We start from the raw sequence: 21,649 nt of genomic DNA on the forward strand, positions 1-21,649 counted from the left end.
TCAAGTAGCGAGTTGTGTTAGGGATTTTGTTAGTTAGGTACCTACTATATTTTATGAAATAAAATGAATTAAAGTAAAATTAATAAAAATAAGTTTCTATCACAGGTAGTTCATACCATTTGATATTTATTAGAATATTTCACCTTTCACCTTTGGGAATTTACCCCGTTCCTTTCATGAATATTTTCAATTAATTTTACAAAAGAATAATTTATTGGTAGGTCTAATAAGGATGTGATGAATTTTTATGTACTTATATCTTAGCCATGTACGAAGGCGCGAATTTGTCTGACGATAACTTAAGTGGGTACCTATACCCTAGTAGCATTTTCGTTGGGGCCCACGGTGCCAACGGTAGGGAAAACGTTGGGATGAGGTTCGTTCCGTAGCCAACATTAATTTTGTATTGGCCCACCATCGCATTTACCAACATTCGCTGTGGCACAGATGCCCAACCATGGGCCTTTGTGTATTTTGGTACCGTTGGCTAAACAACGATAATATTCGTTGGCCCAATGATGACATAGGTATATCGCATTTACCAACATTGGCAGTGGCAGTGATGCCCAACAATGGGCCTTTGTGTATTTTGCTACCGTTCGCTAAACAACGATAACATTCGTTGGCCCAATGGTGATGAATACCGCATTTACCAACATTGGCTGTGGCACGGATGCCCAACAATGGGCCTTTGTGTATTTTGGTAACGTTGGCTAGTCAACGATATCATCCGATGGCCCAATGATGACAAATATCGCATTTACCAACATTGGCTGTGGCACTGATGCCCAACAATGGGCCTTTGTTTATTTTGGTAACGTTGGCTAATCAACGATATCATCCGATGGCCCAATGACGACAAATATCGCATTTACCAACATTGGCTGTGGCACTGATGCCCAACAATGGGCCTTTGTTTATTTTGGTAACGTTGGCTAATCAACGATATCATCCGATGGCCCAATGACGACAAATATCGCATTTACCAACATTGGCTGTAGCATTGATGCCCAACAACGGGCCTTTGTTTATTTTGGTAACGTTGGCTAATCAACGATATCATCCGATGGCCCAATGACGACAAATATCGCATTTACCAACATTGGCTGTAGCATTGATGCCCAACAATGGGCCTTTGTGTATTTTGGTAACGTTGGCTAATCAACGATATCATCCGATGGCCCAATGACGACAAATATCGCATTTACCAACATTGGCTGTAGCATTGATGCCCAACAATGGGCTTTTGTGTATTTTGCTACCGTTCGCTAAACAACGATAACATTCGTTGGCCCAATGGTGACGAATACCGCATTTACCAACATTGGCTGTGGCACGGATGCCCAACAATGGGCCTTTGTGTATTTTGGTAACGTTGGCTAGTTAACGATATCATCCGATGGCCCAATGATGACAAATATCGCATTTACCAACATTGGCTGTGGCACTGACGCCTAACAATGGGCCTTTGTGTATTTTGGTACCGGTGGCTAAACAACGATAACATTCGTTGGCCCAGTGAGCACAAATATCGCATTTACCAACATTGGCTGTGGTACTGATGCCCAACAATGGGCCTGTGTGTATTTTGGTACCGGTGGCTAAACAACGATAATATTCTTTGGCCCAATGATGACATATATCGCATTTACCAACATTGGCAGTGGCACTGAAGCCCAACAATGGGCCTTTGTGTATTTTAGTAACGTTGGCTAATCAACGATATCATTCGATGGCCCAGTGAGGACAAATGTCGCATTTATAACTATAGCCGGTCAAGCAAGTTCTGTCACTATACTTCGTTTTTTTTAGCATTAGAAATTAGGTAAACAATCTTGATGTGTCTTTTAATTGACGAACACATTTTAAAAATAAGTTACGGCAAATATGTAACAATTATGAATCTAATACGATCATTTATATTCTTCTGCTTTCATAAGTAATCGTTTTTGATTTTTAAAAAGCGTTTTTCAATTAAAAGACGTGTCAAAATCGCTTACCTTCTTGCAAGTTCTTTCTAATGCTAAAAAAAACGAACTATAGAAAAGGTCGCGAAATTCAAATTTTCTATGGGACGATAACCCTTCACGCCTACATTTTTTAAATTTGTCGCTCTTTTCTAATGACGGAAATGGCTTGACAGAGTATAACACCATAAACAAATAAATAAATATCACACGAGAATTTTAACAGAGGCCAGGGGCTGCGTGACGTCATCAAAATAGCTACCAGTTGAGTTTGCTTGTGGCGTCACTAGATGGCGTTACTGTCTCCAAACATCGAAGTTATAGTTATTTTCTCGATTATTCCGGATATAATCATAATATTTTTTAAAAGTAACTTATAAATCTAATAGCAATAACTATAAAATTTATACATAAATTTAAAAAATTGTATTTTACCAACATTTTCTCAATTTAAATCTCAAACAACATAAATCTCGCTTACGAAGTTTCGAAGTGCGGTTAGTATATATACAAATTAGAGTGTATAGTATAGTATTAGAGTGTATAGTAAGTAGTTGCTTCGGCAGTACATATACTAAAATTGGAACGATACAGAGAAGATTAACAACAACTGCTGCCTAGGGCCTTCATGTGGATACAACCAATGCCTACCGTAGTGTAATTGTAATATTTATCAGCAGAGAGCGCAACTTTGGTGCCGATGACAGACGTATGACGTGAAGCTAAATACAGAGTGTTGTTATCTAGATTATAGATACTTAAACAAATAACAACTTATTAGCCTCTTTAGTTTACTGATATTTCACTTGAGTTGAGAGTTTTTATACGTACTGGCCACGTATAAAAACATAACTAACTGTCTTTGTCACGTTAAAAACAAAAAAGTCGCTATGGAGTCTATGCACCCGTATTTGCAGAAATTTCCTTTTCTGATTGTAAAAATGAAAAAATGTGACCAAAATTTAACAGCAAAAGCAAGCAATATAGAGAAACATTTGAAAACAACAAAGCATATTGAACGAGAAGGAGATCGTTTCGTATCGTTTTTTAATGTTTACATTATTTTTTGTGTAAATTACCAAGCATTTTTATAAATAAACAATTATATTTATATACATATTATCATTATTAAGAATCATTGAGGTGTTACAATGTTGTTTTAAAAAAACATCCTATATGCGACTTAACGTCATAATGACGTCATCGGCACCAAAGTTGCGCTCTCTGTTTATCAGCAAAGGCCCAACGTCGTATTACACAACCACTTACCTAACGTAGGGTAACTGTAGGACTCGTAAACAAAAGCCCATTACATAATTAGACTGTAGGCCCACTATAAATTACACAACTATTTACCTAGGTAGTATTGTAAGAATCCTACACCAGGCCCAACGTTAAAGTTACAATGTTGGCCCTTTGTGGGACAAGCTGTGTTGGGCCTTCAACCTGGTGCACGACTACCTACCGACCTACCTGACTTGCCGTTGGGTAATTGTTGAATTTGCTAACAGAAGCACATCGAAAAAATTGCCCTTTTTTAATTTTTTGCAGTTGGCCCTACAGCAAGCCATACGGCCAAATGTAACAATTAACCAACCATCAAACAAATGTGTATAGGCCCAACCACGGCCCAACCAAAACCACCACCGTTGAATAATTGTATGATTTATTTAAATAGGCCCAACGAAAAAATTACTCTAATGGCCCTCTGTTGGGAATCTTCGGGAGGGCCTTTGTCGAGGGCCCTCCAGCAAATCGTACGGCCAAATGTAACAATTAACCAACCATCAAACAAATGTGTATAGGCCCAACCACGGCCCAACCAAAGCCACCACCGTTGAATAATTGTATGATTTATTTAAATAGGCCCAACGAAAAAATTACTCTTATGGCCCTCTGTTGGGAATCTTCAGGAGGGCCTTTGTCGAGGGCCCTCCAGCAAATCGTACGGCCAAATATAACGGTTGCCCAACTAATACGTAAACAAAGGCCCAACAAAATCCCTACAAGAAAATGCTATTAGGGTAGGTACTTGTTAGGCTGCTCGACATTAATGAAACTTAAAAAATAAGGTACCTATACCTATAAATATTTTTTTAGCTCTAACTTCAGCAAAATACCAACATGGTCGCCATGTGTGAGCCCTTGTTTTTTGAAGCAATAATAACTTGAAACTGTCTATGGTTGCAATGTGTAACTTAATTATTACAGAACACATTTTACTAGCACGATATTTTTTTATGTGATTGTACCAGAACTCAGTCATTTCCCGCGTAATTGGATTTTCCGCGTTAGGCACAGGCAAGAGTAAACCCACTTTAAAGCAATTACCTCAACGCGGGCGCGGGTAATGGAACAAGTTAGATACCGCGACTTTAAGTTCCGAGACTTCCTCACTACGACCGCCTATTCACTACCTTGCAAATAGAACCATAGCTAATGTTTACTTTATGAACCTATGTATCCTAAGTTAGTGATCAAAGCTGGAGTATCTACGATAGGGGTTTTATACCGTAAAACATGAAGACTTTGTATATCTCGCCGCTGTAAATAGTGTAAATCGTCCGAGTAGGTTTATAGCCGTGTCAGCGATAATCGGCGCGATTCGGAAAATGACTTAGATTAGAGATTAACTACACACGATATAGTAAAGATATGTGACGTCCCACGAAAAAGGTACATTATAGGGGTTGGCGCTTACGCTATTATTAACGCCGCTCCAATATTATAGCGGCGCTATGTGACGTAAGCGCTGTCCGCCATAAGGTACCTTTTGCAGTGGAACATCACATATTTTCGCTATTTCATATCTAGTGAGTGTCTAATTCATTTCAATGATCGAGGCGAAGATGAGCCGATCAGCGCAGCTGGTGTTGTGCGGGTTGTTGCTGGGCTGGGGGGCGCGCGCCGCGCTGGGCACGATGCCGCACGAGGCGGGCACGCAGGCCCCCGCGCCGTGCCCGCGCGCGCCGCACGACGCGCAGCCGCAGGACGCGCGGTACGCGCTGCGCGTCGCCGGAGAACCGGATTTGTTCCTGCCTGGAGAACTATACACTGGTAACTATAACCTCTTTGTCTTATTCTTGCCAGAGTATCTATCAAGTTCATTTTGTTTTTAACGTTTTTTTAGGGTTCCGTACCCAAAGGGTAAAACGGGACCCTATTACTAAGACTTCGCTGTCCGTCCGTCACCAGGCTGTATCTCACGAACCGTGATAGCTAGACAGTTGAAATTTTCACAGATGATGTATTTCTGTTGCCGCTATAACAAAAAAAACTAAAAACAATAAAATAAAGATTTAAGTGGGGCTCCCATACAACAAACGTGATTTTTGACCAAAGTTAAGCAACGTCGGGCGTGGTCAGTACTTGGATGGGTGACCGTTTTTTTTTGCATTTTTTCCCGTTTTTTTGCATTATGGTACGGAACCCTTCGTGCGCGAGTCCGACTCGCACTTGCCCGGTTTTTTTTATTCTGGTTTTAAAGCCTAACGTTCACCTTTGGGGAGTCGTTCATATTTTGGGGTAGGTTACTCGTATTTGAGACAAACCAGAAGTTAAACCGTACTTGTATCCAACAATTAATGTAAATCTTCATCTTTCTGGTGGTATTTTCAGGTAATATGACTGTTTTCAGTATCTCTGCTAGGCGTGGACAGCGGCACGGGTCTGTCGCCGTTCATTGGCTTCACGATGTGGGTGGAGCTCGATGAAGACAAGGGCTCCGACGCCACGCAGTCGCCGGCGCAGTCGGCCACCAACCACTCCGTCAGTGTTTATTTACATGCTTACTTTATATTCATTTACTGCTTGTTAAATCTTGCAAGTATTATGTAGGCTATAGGTACCCAGCCGTAGGATTGGGTGGGCAGTGTGGGCACTCATTCATGTGTGTACAATTTCTCGGCTCGCTGTGTAGGTATAATGATCTAATTTCCAAATCGGTCAACCCAATTGATTTAAAATTTAAATTTCGGATTTTCTTATATGTATATCCTCTTAAAATACCTATTCTCATAACATATCAATATCATTTCCTCTTCCAAGCTTATACTGTTATGACTTATGACACTCAATAAATCTCTTTCTTGCAGTCGCTAGGATCCTTCCAGGCGTACGATGCCCAGACAAAGCAGCATGAATTATGTTTCCCCGCGGTGGACAATGCTACTGCGCATCCGAAGACAGAGATACAAGTTAGTAACCATAATTTCTAGGTAGGTATAGAAATTTGGCTGCATTTCACTCATAGGTATAGTACATACCCAACGCCTTATCGCTAACAAACTGCCCCGCAGTTTGGCGAATCTTTGTATTGTGGTACGCATATTTTATATTTCCATGTTATTTTCAATAAAAAAAAATACACAAGTGGTATGTACAGTCACCTGCAATAATATGTTACACAACGAAAGCCGCATAAATATCTGACATGATCTTATTTGTAGAGGCATAAGAGCGTGTCACATATTATTGCGGGTGACTGTACTAATGGATAATTACGCTGTTTATTCGATTTATACCGTTCATGGTAACCCTTTTACATCGATCGATTCCGTTGTCCAATTCGCTCGCTCTTGCAATAGGAAGTTTGTGTATATTTTTCCACGCTTCGTTCATGCCAGGTAATCTGGAGCGCGCCGTTGCGCGCCGTAGACCTGTGCCTACGGCTATGCGCGCGCGTGGAGCCGGCAAACGACAAGGGCGGGTGGTCGGTGCTCACGCGCAAGCTCTGTGCGGCCTACGCAGCGCCCGCCAGCTTTACGCGGCAGCCGCCGATACTAGAACCGTGCTGTGCGTGCGATGAGGCCAAATACGAGGTAGAAATCTTAATGTATTCTAGACTTTTACTTAGGTTGGTACTTAATGACGTAAAATCTGAACATAATGATCTAAACTCATACCAGCACCACCAGTGGCACCAGTTAGGCTACGAGACCATGCCTTGACATATAACGCCTAGGTCAGCATGGCTCACGGTAAATATTAGTCTGAATGTGAACCATTTTGTTTAGTAGTAGTAGTAGTAAACTCTTTATTGTACAAAAAGACATATTAAAAATAACATACAATTAGCAAGAAGTACAAAGGCGAACTTATCCCTTTGAGGGATCTCTTCCAGTTAACCTTTGAGTAGATGAGAGGAGAGAGTGAAAAGAGGGTGACAAATGTAGCAAAATGTACAACAAGGTACCAGAAAGATAAAGGATATAAATACATACAAAATTTATAGGATAAACATACATATATTACACAAAAAGGAAAGGGGAAAAAACACTAAAAATTGGAAAGAATTAGAACGATATAAAGCAACTATACAATAGAAATATAGACAAATTAATCAGTCAAATCAGATAACCATAAGCTGCCTGTGTCGCTCAGGCAGGCACAATCGGTTGCGTCGTTCAAGGAGCACACACACACAGCTCATTCCACACACACACACACACACACACACACACACACACAGCACACACACACACAGCACACACACACAGCGACACAGGCAGCTCATTCCACAGCTTCACTGGACGCACTACGAAGGACTTGTTGTATCCTCGAGATTTGTGAGGAGGGATGGCAAGTGATAAATTCGCGCTCGAAAGCAGACGGTGGCCACTGCCTTTAGCCAGAAATTGAAATTTTTGAGAGAGGAATAGAGGAGAAGAAGGTGTAAAAAGAACATTAAAGAGAAGAGAAAGAGTGTGAAGATCTCTACGGCGGCGGATTGGAAGCCAATTGAGTTTTTGTTTAAAGTCTAAATCTTCTTGGATTTCACAATTTTATTTTATTTTAGGTACCTTGTCTTGTGTACTTCAATTGTCTATCGGAGACATTCACTTCTTCGCCACTTAAAAAAAAATCTTAAGAGTACCTATTTGTATTTGCAATGCAAATAAGCACCCTAAGTTCTTAAGCTTTCTTTTCGAAGTTTTCTTATTTTATAGTTTACTTAACTGAATTACTACTTGTTACTTCTACCTACAGGTAACATTTGAAGGGCTATGGTCCCGCAACACGCATCCGCGCGAGTTTCCGCCGGAGGGCGCGCGTGCGCACTTCAGCGACGTCATCGGCGCCTCTCACACCGCTCAGTACCGCGTGTGGCAGGAGGGACGAGTAGCCAGCGCTGGGTTCAGGCGACTGGCCGAAGACGGTGCCACTACGGCTTTGGAAAAAGAGCTGAAGGCTGAGGTAAGAGACACCTAGGTACACACTACACTGGCGTTCAAAAGTGCATGAGATGTTTCAACCGTAATATTAAGGCGTTACGGTCGATATCTATCCATGCACTTTTGAACGCCACTGTACAAGTGTACATATCATCGTATCGTAGTCTCTCACACCGTGCGTGGCAGGAAGGACGTGTAGCCAGCGCTGGGTTCAGGCGACTGGCTGAAGACGGTGACACTGGGTGACACTATGGCTTTGGAAAAAGAGTTGAAGGCTGAGGTAAGGTATAGTTCGTAGCTCCGTAACTGAGCCCGGCGGCTAATCCTATTGTCTATTGTTAAGTAAAACCGCAGGTGCTACTTACCTGCAAAAAAGGGTAAACTTATTCTACTTGGCACCTGGGCGCAGGCTAGTCCAACGCTCAAAAAACCAGTGTAGTTGCGCTCTCCGAGAACGCGCCTTTGTTACGCATCTCGATGACACATTTTAGACTGGTTCTGTAGCGTTCGACTCGCCGGCACTCAGTAACCGACGTACGCAGGTTTTTATGCAGGTGGTGGTGGCACGTGGCACGAGCGGTTTTACTTAACAATAGACAATAGGATTACCTCGGGCTCTGTTTGGAACCTACGAACTATAATAAAAGTCGGATGAGTGTCAACCTGTTCCAATAATTAAATATGCTTTACTTTTCGGGTTATGCGATGATGTTCATTTTGTGATTGTTCGCAGAGTGACCACATCCGCACAATAATTAAAGCCCGCGGCATATCGTGGCAGCAGGTGGCCGGCACGGGCTCGCCCAGCACCTTCGCCGTGTTCCGAGTGGACGCCAAACACCACCTCGTGTCTCTGGCCGCTAAACTAGCGCCGTCCCCGGATTGGATAGTCGGCGTGTCTGCTCTGGAGCTCTGTAATGCTAACTGTACCTGGAGCACATCTGCGACGTTGCCACTTTATCCGTATGACGCTGGGACTGACAGTGGTATTGCCTATACGGTGAGATTCTGCTAAACGTTAGTGTGAGTGGACCAGGAGTGGACGGATGATAATGAATACTATTGAGAGTAAGTGAACGATGGATTCTGAATGTGAAAAATTTCGTGTTCGCTGGTTGGTTTAGATTGATTGAAAAAGAGAAAACAAAAATGGTATGAAAGCTCGTTGATTTTATGTTTGAATTTGACTAAGGGTAACATTCCATTTCTGACCGCAGCTGCACTACTAGTACTAAACACGTCGGTGTTATTGTCAATTTCCATAGTAAAATGAATGGTAGTACTACTAACTATAATCGCATACCTACTTTTTACTACAGAGGCCCGACTCAACTATAATGACTTCATTATGAAACGATTTAGTGAACTAATATAACTAACCAATCACGTCTTGCCGCGGTCAAGAGGACAAAACCAAAGGATAGCAAATATACATCAGCGAGATTCTCTTTAATGAAAAAGAAGCCCGTTGACGCGTTTCTATCCTTGTATCTACTGAGTATGAAATACTTAGGGCTGATTTAGATGACGCGCGAACTCGCATGCGAATTCAGGTCCTACATTGCGGACTGTTGGTTACGTCCAATTCAACCGACCGACCAAAACCCGCAATATAATGAAACTCGCATGCGAGTTCTCGCATCGTCTAAATGAGCCCTTACCTAATTTTGTTTAATTATTTAGGTTGTATACTGCTATAATATACATATAGTGGCGTTAATATTTTACCAAACATGTGTTTGTGTCAGTCCCGGCGGCAGCCGTCGGTGCCGGCGGCGCCGGTGCGCGCGCTGCGGCCGGACTGGCCGCGCGACGCGCGCTCGCCCTTCTTCAGCGCCGCGGGCGAGATGCGGCCCTACGCGCGCCTGCGGCTCAACCGACTCCGGCTCTATGAGAAGAGCTGCGATGCCACTGGTTGGTGTTGTGAAGTCGCTGGCCCAATATTACAGGGTTCTATGTTACATTTTCAAGAAAGTTGAAATTCGACTTAATGTCACTATGACAATGTTCAAATTTCAGATCGATAAAAGTGAAACATAGAACCCTGATACGTATTGGGCCAGCGAAGTGTTACGTTGGTGTTACGAACAGCTTGTGTCTAGCCGGTGGCATGTTGGACGGTCGCCGCGATTTATAGCACTTTGTGGTGCGGTTTTTATTTAGCCAAAAAATGGTGTTTATACTTCGTGTGTATGTTTGTGTGTATTCTTTTTTCCCGTAGGCTATTTTAGCCGATTTTGATAAACGAGGTTTCAATCTATTAGTTTGTTTTTCTTTCAAATAGGAGGAACGAGGTTACGGCGCCATCGGGCCCAGTTTATTGCGCCAATTTCCAGCTGGACCTTGAATGTCACCCTTTCAGAATTTTGCTTTAGGCTTTTGTCCCGTTGCTGGGTATACGTAGTAATGTGACGAGTTGCGTAGCGAACAGCACATCAACCGAAGACCAAGGTCTTACGCGAGGGCCACGGAACGCACGCTGACGCGTCTGTACTGCTATGCATTTGTTTTATTCAATGTACTCGTATATACAGGGCGTCCCACGGCGATGCCACATGGAGGGAAAGTATCTTAAATATCATAGATAGCATATTTTGCTGAAAGAAGACTTCATTTTATTTTTAAAACTTAGTTAAATTGCATTCATACTTTTTTAATTTTTTTTGTGAAAAAAAATGTATGGAAAAAAATTATCGCGTCATTGGAGGAAAAGTACCTTAATTATTGTAAATGAACATCTTACTGAAAGAAGACATTATTTCGATTTAAAAAACAAGTTGAATTGCATTTTAAATAATTTCATGGTTAAACCGGGAATCGAACCCGCTACACGAGAAAAAAAAATACCTTGTACCAAAAAACTAATTCTCACATTGAAGCCTTTCGATCGGTATGACAAAGCTACAAGGTATTTTTTTTCTCGTGTAGCGGGTTCGATTCCCGGTTTAACCATGAAATTATTTAAAATGCAATTCAATTTGTTTTTTTAAATCGAAATAATGTCTTCTTTCAGTAAGATGTTCATTTACAATAATTAAGGTACTTTTCCTCCAATGACGCTATAATTTTTTTCCATACATTTTTTTTCAAAAAAAATTAAAAAAGTATGAATGCAATTTAACTAAGTTTTAAAAATAAAATGAAGTCTTCTTTCAGCAAAATATGCTATCTATGATACTTTCCCTCCATGTGGCATCGCCGTGGGACGCCCTGTATAGTGTACGCGCCAGGTGACGGTACTGTCAGAACGCCAGGAGTGCACAAATAACCCGCACATGTTTGTTGTTTAGTCTTTAATGCACTGATTTTGGTACTTAATGCGAATACAGTTGAATAAATAATCTAGGTCGCGCGTGTGCGCATATTTGCCTAAAGGCATTGCTACAGTGTATGTTATACCTACGCTGTATTACGGTAGCTAGATCGTACATATAGTCGGCAGTCAGCGTCGGGCGTGTACGCTCGGAGCGTAAATGTCCGTAGCCAATGTCCTCCTGAGTCCTGAGGCCTTAAGGATTTAATTCAAATCGAATTTTGAATGAAAATGGAATACAAGGTTCCAAATTCATAACTGCAATAATGACAAGCGGGACTCAGGAGGATAGGTATAGTAAAGGGGCCCACTGATTAAGCCTTTATAAGGCAGAGGGAATATATTTCCCACCTGATTTTGAACTTTATTTCAAAGTGATAGGGTTCAATTTGCATAATTTTATGCCCGCCGGATGGTATCGGCCTGTCAGTTAGAACAAAATTTTGACAGTTCCGAACAACTGACAGGCCGATACCGTCCGGCGGACTGTTAATCAGTGGGCCCCTTATTTACTGGTGTATCAGGCGGGCCGAGTCCGGAGCACAAATCGGAGCTGAGCGCGTCTGGCGCGTGCACGACGCACACTTGGGGCGCTTGGTCGGCGTGCAGCGTGACGTGCGGGGAGGGCCGCGCGGCGCGCCAGCGCCACTACATGTGGCCGGCGCGCGCGCGCAAGGAGGCGTGCCGCGCGCAGCTCACCGACCACCGCAAGTGCCGCGGCCCGAGGATGCACTGCAGGTACCTACACGGTGTAACATGACGAAACCGAATAATTTCAACAGCGTATTCCTGATCATATTTAGAGACAAAAATGTCCTATAAACTTTTTTTGAAATTCGCCTAGTTTCAGAGTACAGATACCAATAAAAAAAAACATGTTTTTATTGTACATAGTGCAAAACGCCTTTTTGATGGCGATGTTGCTGCTATGGGACGTAGTCTAAATATCCTTATTGATAGATGTCAAAAAGTGACAAGTAACACTTTGCAAAAAGTAGGTTTTACGAAAAATAAATTTAAAAATAAATTTTAAGTAACAAGTTCACCAATAACATTTATTTTTTATGTACAAATACATTCAAAAAAGGGAAAAAACAAAATTAAAAAAAAATTTTTTTTTGCGATATTGACCTAAACTCATATTACATTTTTTCCTTCTTTTGACCTCAGAAATGCGTGGTTAAAATTATTCGGTTTCCTCATGTCACACCATGTATATTAGTATGTCACAAACAAGTACAACTTTTGCTAGCCTGCGCAGCTGCTGATCTTTTCATACTTCCTACCCTGTGTTGGGTATTCCGTGGACTACTCAATGAAATACCATATTAAAGTTCCCAAATATATTATACATCGAGCATCATGCAAGAGAATGACCTATTTGTAAATGTGACATCTGTCTTAGAAGACTTATTCTATACAGCCAGAGTTTATGTTGGTACAGTTACCTGCAATGATATGTTACTCTTTGAAGGCCGCAAAAATATGTGACACGCTTTTATAGCTCTACAAATAAGATCGTGTCAGATATTTTTGCGGTCTTTGTTGTGTAACATATTATTGCAGGTGACTGTACATACACGAACTCTATGTTATAGGTATATTAGGCACACGCCAACATCATTGTTGTAATTTAGTTCCAACACCCTCCAGGATTAAGGTCACTTTTCAGTACTTTGGAGGTCAACTTAAATCCCAATAGGTTGAGTTTGGGCAGTTAAAAAAAAAACGTGTCTGTTATGTATTTTAGACTAAAACGTGCTGTAAAATGGCAAACATAAATCATAAATATTCCAGAGCAATAAGCGACTACGAGCCGGACCCGGCGGAGTCATCCGGGCCGTGCGCCGTGACCCCGTGGTCGGAGTGGTCCCCGTGCGAGGGCTGCGGCGTCCGCGCGCGCACGCGCCACTACGTCGTGCCGCGCGCGCACAAGCGCTGTCACGTCGGGTTCAAGGCGCGCACCGTGCTCAGCCAGGCGCTGCCCTGCGATGCTGGCCCTTGTCACAGGTTTGCATTTATGAACAAACGGAATTGAAAGCAATATAATTATTGATTATGCTATCTAGGTACAGTAAAAAAATATAACTTCTTACCTATTTTGTACTTTGGTAGGTAGGCACCTACGTATGTAATTTTTTTGCGTCTTCATATAAATTGATGATTGAGATTTGTAACAAGTTTATTTTTTACAGACCTCCTACAAAAGACGGTTCGAACTCATCAACAATTTCGAATTTCGACTGGTTTTTTATGGTGTGTAAGAATTTTTATTATGTATTTTAACGATCTAGATACCTATAGAATTTGCCTACTGCACCTAGGAAAAATACAAAGAATGTGTCACCATTTGATTCCAACGCTTAGGTACGAGAGTAGGTTTATTTGTAATATTTTTAGGGTTTCGTACCTCATAAGGAAAAAAACGGAACCCTTATAGGATCACTCGTGCGTCTGTCTGTCTGTCCGACCAATTCCCCTCCCCTTTATCTCTGAAACTACTGGGACTAACATTTTGAAATATATTCACAAAATAGTACTTTGCCTATAGACGACAAGAAAACCTATTACAAATGTGCAGTCAAGCGTGAGTCGGACTTACGAACGGAACCCTTGGAACGCGAGTCCGCCTCCGACCGGTTTTTTCTAAATTATGAGATCGCTGCATCGCAAACTTGTCCTTGTTCTATTAGTGAAGATTTTCGATTCCTGAGTATACCTAAATAAAACTTGAGTTGCGCAGGACGTCGGCACGGAGGCGTGCAAGGTGACGGCGTGGGGCGACTGGTCGCCGTGCTCGGCGCGCTGCGGGCGCGGGCGGCGGCTGCGCGCGCGCCTGTACCTGGCGCGCGACAGCCGCGTGCAGCGCGAGCTCTCGCGCCGGCTGCTCGCCGCCTGGAACCAGCGCTTCGCGGAGTTGCAGCACCTGGTGGGTGACAGCTACCCGCAGGGTACTTTAGGCAAATGTTATGGCGGCTGGCGGCAACGTGCACGTTCGGAACGTGCGTTTCGTGACCGAGACTTCAGTATGCTGATGCTAGTGATTTTTAGCCGCTAGAATTAAGAATGATGAGTGCCTGTGGCCTGCTTAGCTTAGCCTAGCCTCCAAACCGAAATATACTATTTAACCAGTTGTCTTTGGCTTTGTCTTTGGCAAAGGAAAACATCGTAAGGAATACGGACTTGTCTCAATAAGGTCTATAATTTCCCCTCTGGGTTAGAAAGTTAGATAGCCGATGTTTTCCCCAAAAACACCGTAAAAAACCAGGACATGTGCTAATTCTTGGGATTAAATTGGTCTAAATATTTTCTCACCTTTTATTCCTTAGCTGGAATAGTAATCTCCCTTTAAAATTGCCTTTAAAGATGATTTATGTTTCAATCTTAATATGTTCTTGATATGTGTAGCCTCATAAATTTGCATTTTGTCTGGTTACCAGGATATTCCGATGGAGAACACTACCTTGGATGACCCTGAGCTGGAGAAGGAGGTCCAAGAGCAGATGGACCGCTGTCAGTTCACTATGTCGCAGCAGGAGGCGCTGTGCGACGGCGAGGATACTGGCTGCCTCGACTCTATTACCAAAGGTTTTTACATTTTCTAAAAGTGTTTGATAAATTAGGTGCTTAATAATTATCAGCATGAATGTATGGATCTGCGGATTCAACTCATAAATCCAAGGAAATAAAACTCAAAGGTTAACTGGAAGAAATCCATTAAAGGGATAAGTTCGCCTTTGTACTGCTTATCCTGTGCCATATATTTGTGTTTTATACAGTAAAGAGTTTATACATTCGTATTTATCTGGTTTTTAAGAAGCTTTTATGGTTTAGAATGTTTAGATAATGGTTTTATTATTATTTTTCTGTCTTTCCATATCTCGGGACCATGGGGTCCCGGACCTTTGGGAGGCGTGCGTGGGGCTTGTTATTATTATTATGTAATTATAGGCGAACAGCTATTTACCTGATAAGCCTATGTCACACAGTGTTCAGTTCAAAGTTTGTAAAGTCATATCACATCACTAGTGACACTGATGTTACTAGTAACATCAGTCTAACTTATTGTTTAAAAGCCACTTGTCCAATCTGTTTTTAAACACATTTATCGACGGAGCAGTCACAACACTATCCGGTAAACGGTTCCAAGCCGCCACGACACGGTTGGACAAGGATTGATATGCAGCTTTAGTAGTAGTGGGAGTGCGAACAATTCTTAGGCTGTGACCTCGGGTCTCGCGGTTTTAAATGCTTTTAAAGGGAAGACGCCTCTTAACCACTGGAGTTGCATGTATTCAGACCTCATTTGACATAGATCATGGTAACACGAGGTAAAGTCATCAAAACCATAGTTCAGGCACAAGCGGCTTTTTGATAAGGGATAAATGGTCGATGTAGAAACGTGCACGCTGCCGTCGTCGGTGGGGCACTGCCGCAGCTACAAGGAGCGCTGGTTCTTCGACGCGGCCGGCGGGCGCTGCGAGCCGTTCGGGTACTCCGGGTGCGGCGGCAACGGGAACAACTTCCCTACGCACGCCGAATGCCTCAAACGCTGCGGACACGCTAACAATCGTGAGTAGTTTGTTACCGAAGATATTCGAGTTAGGGCCAGTTGCACCAACCTCACTTAACAGACTGATCAACGTCAAGCAGCAGAGATCTATGAAACTTCCCATACAATAAAATTTAGCGAATGCTTTAACGGTGACAGAAGGTTTGCTGCAGCCGACCGTTAGTGTAACAATTAGGAGTAACGATAGTTGATTGAATTTACGGCATACTTACCGTGATACTCGTATCATACATAATGGAAGACTATACGTGTAGGTGTAGGTATAGGGAATTCGTCAATAACTGGCCACCCTAAACTAAAATTGAATTCTATTCACCAAACAGAATTCATTTTAGTATAAGGTGGCTAGTTATTGAAGGGTGACCAGTTATTGAAACGTTTCGGGTGGCCAGTTATTAGCCGGTGGCTAGTAATTGACGATATACCCTTAGTTTCGGTTTATTTTAAGTTTTAGTTTTTAATTTTTTTTTTAATTATGAATGGGCTTACTCATGGCCACAGACTAGCTGAGGCGTAGACGTGGCCTATGATGGATCGAGCTCGCCCAGAAGGTGCCTGTTCAGTCTTGATTTGAAGGTTGCCGGGTTATAAGAACACGGAAATAGACGCCGGCAAGGAATTCCATTCCTTGGCAGTGCGCATAAGGAAAGAAGAAGCAAAGCGCTTCGTGCGAATTGGTGGAATATCTACCAAGTAAGGATGGAAACCGGCCGTGCGTCTAAAAGTCCGATGATAGAATGGGGACGGTGGAATAAGCTCGTGTAGTTCTTGGGCACACTCCTCGAAGTGCAACCTGTAGAATACCGACAGGCTGGCTGGCTGACTTTCCGCCGATGGGCTAAAGACTGAAGCTTAGCCGTTAGCTTCTTGTCGCCAATCATCCTCCTGGCTCTGCGCTCCACTGAGTCCAAAGCGGCGAGTTGGTATTTAGCTGAGCCATCCCACAGGTAGCTGCAATACTGCATACACGATCGGACTTGAGCTTTGTAAAGTGTTAGAAGCTGTCCAGGTGTGAAGTAACGCTTCACCTTATTTAGGACGCCCAGCTTTCTGGCCGCAGTTTGGGTGCCCTGAAAACCAGCGCCGTGTCTGACAGGCACTGCTTATGCTAAGCGGCATCATACTTGGTGTATGTTTCTTTATTTAACTTGATGTTGTAACTAAAGTATGTTTTTACGCCAAATATTTTCTATTACCTATATTAAAAACAGACTCTGGAAACTAATAATTGTTCAGTTACAGTAACAGCGGCCACAACAACTGAAACGAGTGCGAAGAGAGTGAAGTCGACTCAGTCGAGTGCCGACAACGAGGTGATACAAAACGATGCGCCTGTTCAAGGTAGTCTCGTTAGGGTTTTAGAATTAACATATTTAACCTTTTCGACGCCGTGTCAAACATATATAAAAGCTGTCACTCGGACGCCACGTCACCGAAGTGTCAAAACTGAAATTGAACTTTTTCGCATATGCACGTAGGTCTATTTTGCTCTGTGGTCTGTGACCGATTAATCAGTCTTTGGCGTTGGACCTGCGGTGCGGACATAGACCTAGTATTACTTAGATGAGCTATATACGCGTGCCTCCGTGAGGGACAAAACATACGCAAAGCGACAATATTAAAAACACGTATTAACATTCCTGACAACATACCAAAAACAATCTACGTAATTCGGTCGGGTTATTTGTTGCCCTCCATAAATCATACTAAATTTTTGGTGGGGAACAAACAAGAAGTGAGCCTGTGACAAGGACAAGCGTTAATACCGCTTTCTCTGCTACTCCTACTGAAATTTCCATAAGTGCATCTCGTTGGGTCGTTTGGCCTCTCCCCCGTGTCATCTCTATATTATTGTACTCTATGGGTGCGGATATGTCGGTCATTGGCGTCCAAAAGGTTAAGTAGCCTTATGATTCATTCTGGTGACCCATTATTATATTTACGTGTTTGAAACCGAGTTACAAAAAATAAAGGTGAGAACCTTTCTGATGTTTATTACAACCGACACAGACTGAAAGACAGGTTTCATTTATTCATAACTGAGATTATGCATTTGCACTCGAATACCATTTCATATGGCCGTGTCAAAATTGATTAGGACGTATGTTGCTGTAAATTTTTAATATAGTAAGTCACATATAAAAGGTAAAGTTGGCTGATACTATAATATTCAAACTTCAACTTCAACATTTATTTAGCAAACAAGGGTGATTTGACATACGTCAACATGGAATTTACATACCTAGAAGCAAAAAAAAAACACATCGTCAATTTTATTTTATAAAGTACAACTAACTGCAAATATCAATTTAAACTAAAGTATTATTATTAATTTATTACTTATGCTCTAGTTTCCTAGGATAGCAGTGCCGTCATATAGCGGCCGTCTCCGTACAAATACTACGACATCCATATTTAACCGTATTATTAATTATGGAGACGGCCGCTTTAAGACGGCACCGCTATCCTAGGAAGACCGATCTTTACAGATGTCTAATAGTAGGTACATTACATAGGTACCTAGGGAGGTGAATTCGTAAATGCTCCAGATCGCAGGTGTTTGTCGCCCGAACCGAAGATGAGGGCCATAAATATGTAATCTGGGGCTTTACGAATTACCGCCCGTGGTTTGTCGTACGTGACGTGACGTGACGTAAAACTTTAGTCTTGCCTTGGCCAGGAAGTGAGATTTACTTCTGCGAAAATCTAAAAATACTAAGAGGTGTAAATGTGTCTAAGGGCCAGTTGAACCAACTACATTTGACAGACTGATCAACGTCAGCCGGTGCGCCCCGGCGCTTTACTATGAAACTTTCCAAACATAAAAATTTAGCGAACTCTTTAACGAACGAACAGTTTGGTGCAACCGGCCCTAAGTGTCTGTATTTGTCGCTAGAGGACGTGAATTGTGAAGTGGGCGCCTGGCTCGGCTGGAGCAGTTGCTTCGGGGACTGTGAGCACGCGCTCAAGCTCAACTACAGGCTAGTACAGGTTGGTCCACACCAGGCTCACGTTCAGATCACTCAACCAAACCTTTTACACTTGCATCTTGCTCTTTTTTTATTCTTTTGCATCTTGCTTTTAGACTTGCATCTTTTTACATGTAATGTTTTTGATGGGATTGGATATTCCTCAAAAGCTTTGGTTGAGCTATATCTAAGTATCTATTGAGGAATGAAATAATCCATAGTCTAATAAAACATGATCTTCTCTTCCCAGAGTGACACAAGCCTACGTCACAATAACATGGCCGCTAGATATAGCGCTATCGCATATTATCATATAGCGCTGTCGCATTGGTGACATAGGCTTGTGTCAGTCACGTGACCACGAAAAGACGGGAAGAGAGTACCAGGCGGAGTATATTATTATACCATGGAATAACCTATTATCACAGATAGTTTATATTTTGCTTCACTAAATGTTCCTGCGTCTATTCTATATTTCAGACGGCTGCCTCTGGTTCCGGAAAACCGTGCCCCAGCTTGGTGAAGAGCCGCCCTTGTAAGTTGACCCACTGCCGCAAAACTACTTTCCTGCCCACCGACTCCCCTAGGGTCGAAGTATCAAGTAACCACGGTGAAAATAATGGATAAATGGCATTATTCATAAACACGTGCCAATTCTAACAAGATCTGATAATAGTTTGTCCTTAGGTATACGTAATTTTGACATTTGTGTTAGAAAGAAACAAAATTTAACAGAGATTTGCTAAGTTTTATGTGGGGGTAAGTCTTTAACATGTCTGATCTCCTTATGTGATACGGTTTAAAGCCATACTTAATTAAGTACTAAAAGTATTACTTAGTTAAATACCTATTATATTCCAATTCATAAGTAAAGTTGAAGAGTAAAAAAAATGTAGGCGCCTAAATAAGTGTTATGTTAAACTTTGTCTCATTAAGCACATGCTCATGTAAAATTGTAAAACATGTCTATAATAGGTAGGTATACCTACCTAGATAATAAAATAACCAAAAAATGGGTAAAATAACCAAACAAAATGGTATCCTCATGTATATCAATAAATAATTACAATAAATGTCATTAAAAAACTATGCATTAAAAAATCTACACTACCCACGTACTGAAGTTTCTATTTGTCAATGGTTCTCCTAGACGTACTTATTTAATCTATTATTTACCTCTACAAACACCTTAAATTCAGGTCGGTATTTACCTAAGTACCCACATTTTTCTTCTTAGGGGTCATCCATTAATTACGTCACACGAATTTCTAGGTTTTTTGACCCCTCCCCCCCTCCTTGTCACACTTGGTCACATTTGGCAAACCCCCTAGTGTGACGTAAGTATTATTAATATTTTATCAAAATATTTTTGACGATATAAATATTAGTAATTTTACAACCCAAAACTGCTTAGGAAAGAAAATTAAACGAATAAAAACTAGTGTCCGACCGAAACATGTTTTTTTGCCGAAACCGAAACCGAAACCGAATGTTCGGCTTTGGCCTCAGTTTCGGCCGAAACCGAAACCGAAACCGAACCTTTTGTTGACTTGTGAAAACCGTTGAAAATATGTCACAAAACCGCTTTTTAGAGGAGAGGCCAATTCGTAGAAATTACCTTATTTACAATTTTCGTAGGACCGAAAAGGATTATACCGGGTTGGACTAAAGCAAAGGGGTTGCAGCATTTAGAAAAAAAATCATCAGAGTGATGTTATTATGATACCTATTTTTCATTATGTTATCCTAGAAAATACGCTAAAATAAGCATCAGCAAGCACCATTTTTTATTTTAGAGATAAGTTATTCATACAAAACATGCTTATTTTAGCGTATTCTCTACGATAACACAATAAAAAATAGATGTAATAATGACACAACATTCATGGAAATTTGTACTGTTCTAGATTTTTCTGAAAAATTCTGTTTTTTTGTGCACCCCGTTTGCTTTAGGCCGGCCCTAAAATACATACCAAGTGACTGTGAATATCCTCTATATAATGTTCAAAAATAATTAGCCAGAAATATTAAAAAATAAGAGAATTAGGTACTTCTTAGACTATGTTATTACATTTGTAATTTACTCACAAAGCCCCCATGGCATGTTTAAAATGGCCATGTTGGCCATACAAAATTGTAAACTATTTTCTTTTAAACATACCATGGCCATACCCCACATGGTATGTTTAAAAGAAAATAGTTTACAATTTTGTACTGCCCACTTTATAACGTCATAGAAACACATTCTACCACTTTATGAAGCGACAACATGCATTTTGATAATCAGTAGACCATGCTGATTCCAACAATACCACTTGTCGGTATAAACCTTTTTAGTCCTACGAAAGTTGCTATTCTTCAACTTGGCCACTCCACTAGTTATACACATTAAGACCGCGTCGCCCGTCCAGTGACGCCTTGATTAGGGGAATTGTATTTTATAATAAATCAATTAATTTATGTATGTATACATAAATCAGTATATTAATATTGTTGTCCTACTTGTTCCCCAACTTTAGATCTTTGTCACATGTTTAGTTTCATAGTACGAAGTACCAATTCGTAAGTTTCGGCCCGGCCGAAAGGTTCGGCCGTTATTTGGCCCAAACCGAAACTACAGCCGAAACATGATATTTTGGCCGAAACTGGCCGAA

The 21,649-nt window shown here is 41.6% G+C and overlaps 1 protein-coding gene across 2 annotated transcripts; it reads left to right on the top strand.

Moving 5' to 3' along the window:
- Window positions 1-4,806: 4,806 nt before the first annotated feature.
- LOC134666592 (spondin-1-like) lies at window positions 4,807-20,110 on the top strand. Of its 2 annotated transcripts, none has more exons than XM_063523797.1 (16): window positions 4,807-5,024; window positions 5,605-5,735; window positions 6,062-6,163; window positions 6,593-6,787; window positions 7,956-8,162; window positions 8,874-9,140; window positions 9,889-10,054; window positions 11,978-12,191; window positions 13,251-13,463; window positions 13,649-13,709; window positions 14,197-14,382; window positions 14,894-15,041; window positions 15,852-16,025; window positions 17,263-17,367; window positions 18,923-19,017; window positions 19,476-20,110. In XM_063523797.1, the coding sequence occupies exons 1-16, from the start codon at window positions 4,817-4,819 to the stop codon at window positions 19,620-19,622; spliced, it is 2,619 nt and encodes an 872-aa protein (XP_063379867.1). In that variant the 5' UTR covers window positions 4,807-4,816; the 3' UTR covers window positions 19,623-20,110. The 2 variants fall into 2 exon arrangements, with proteins under 2 accessions (XP_063379867.1, XP_063379868.1); XM_063523798.1 differs by having other exon boundaries at window positions 17,269-17,367.
- The last annotated feature ends 1,539 nt before the right edge of the window (window positions 20,111-21,649 follow it).

This window comes from Cydia fagiglandana, chromosome 8 (assembly GCF_963556715.1).
Source record: "Cydia fagiglandana chromosome 8, ilCydFagi1.1, whole genome shotgun sequence".
NCBI classification, from domain to species: domain Eukaryota; kingdom Metazoa; phylum Arthropoda; class Insecta; order Lepidoptera; family Tortricidae; genus Cydia; species Cydia fagiglandana.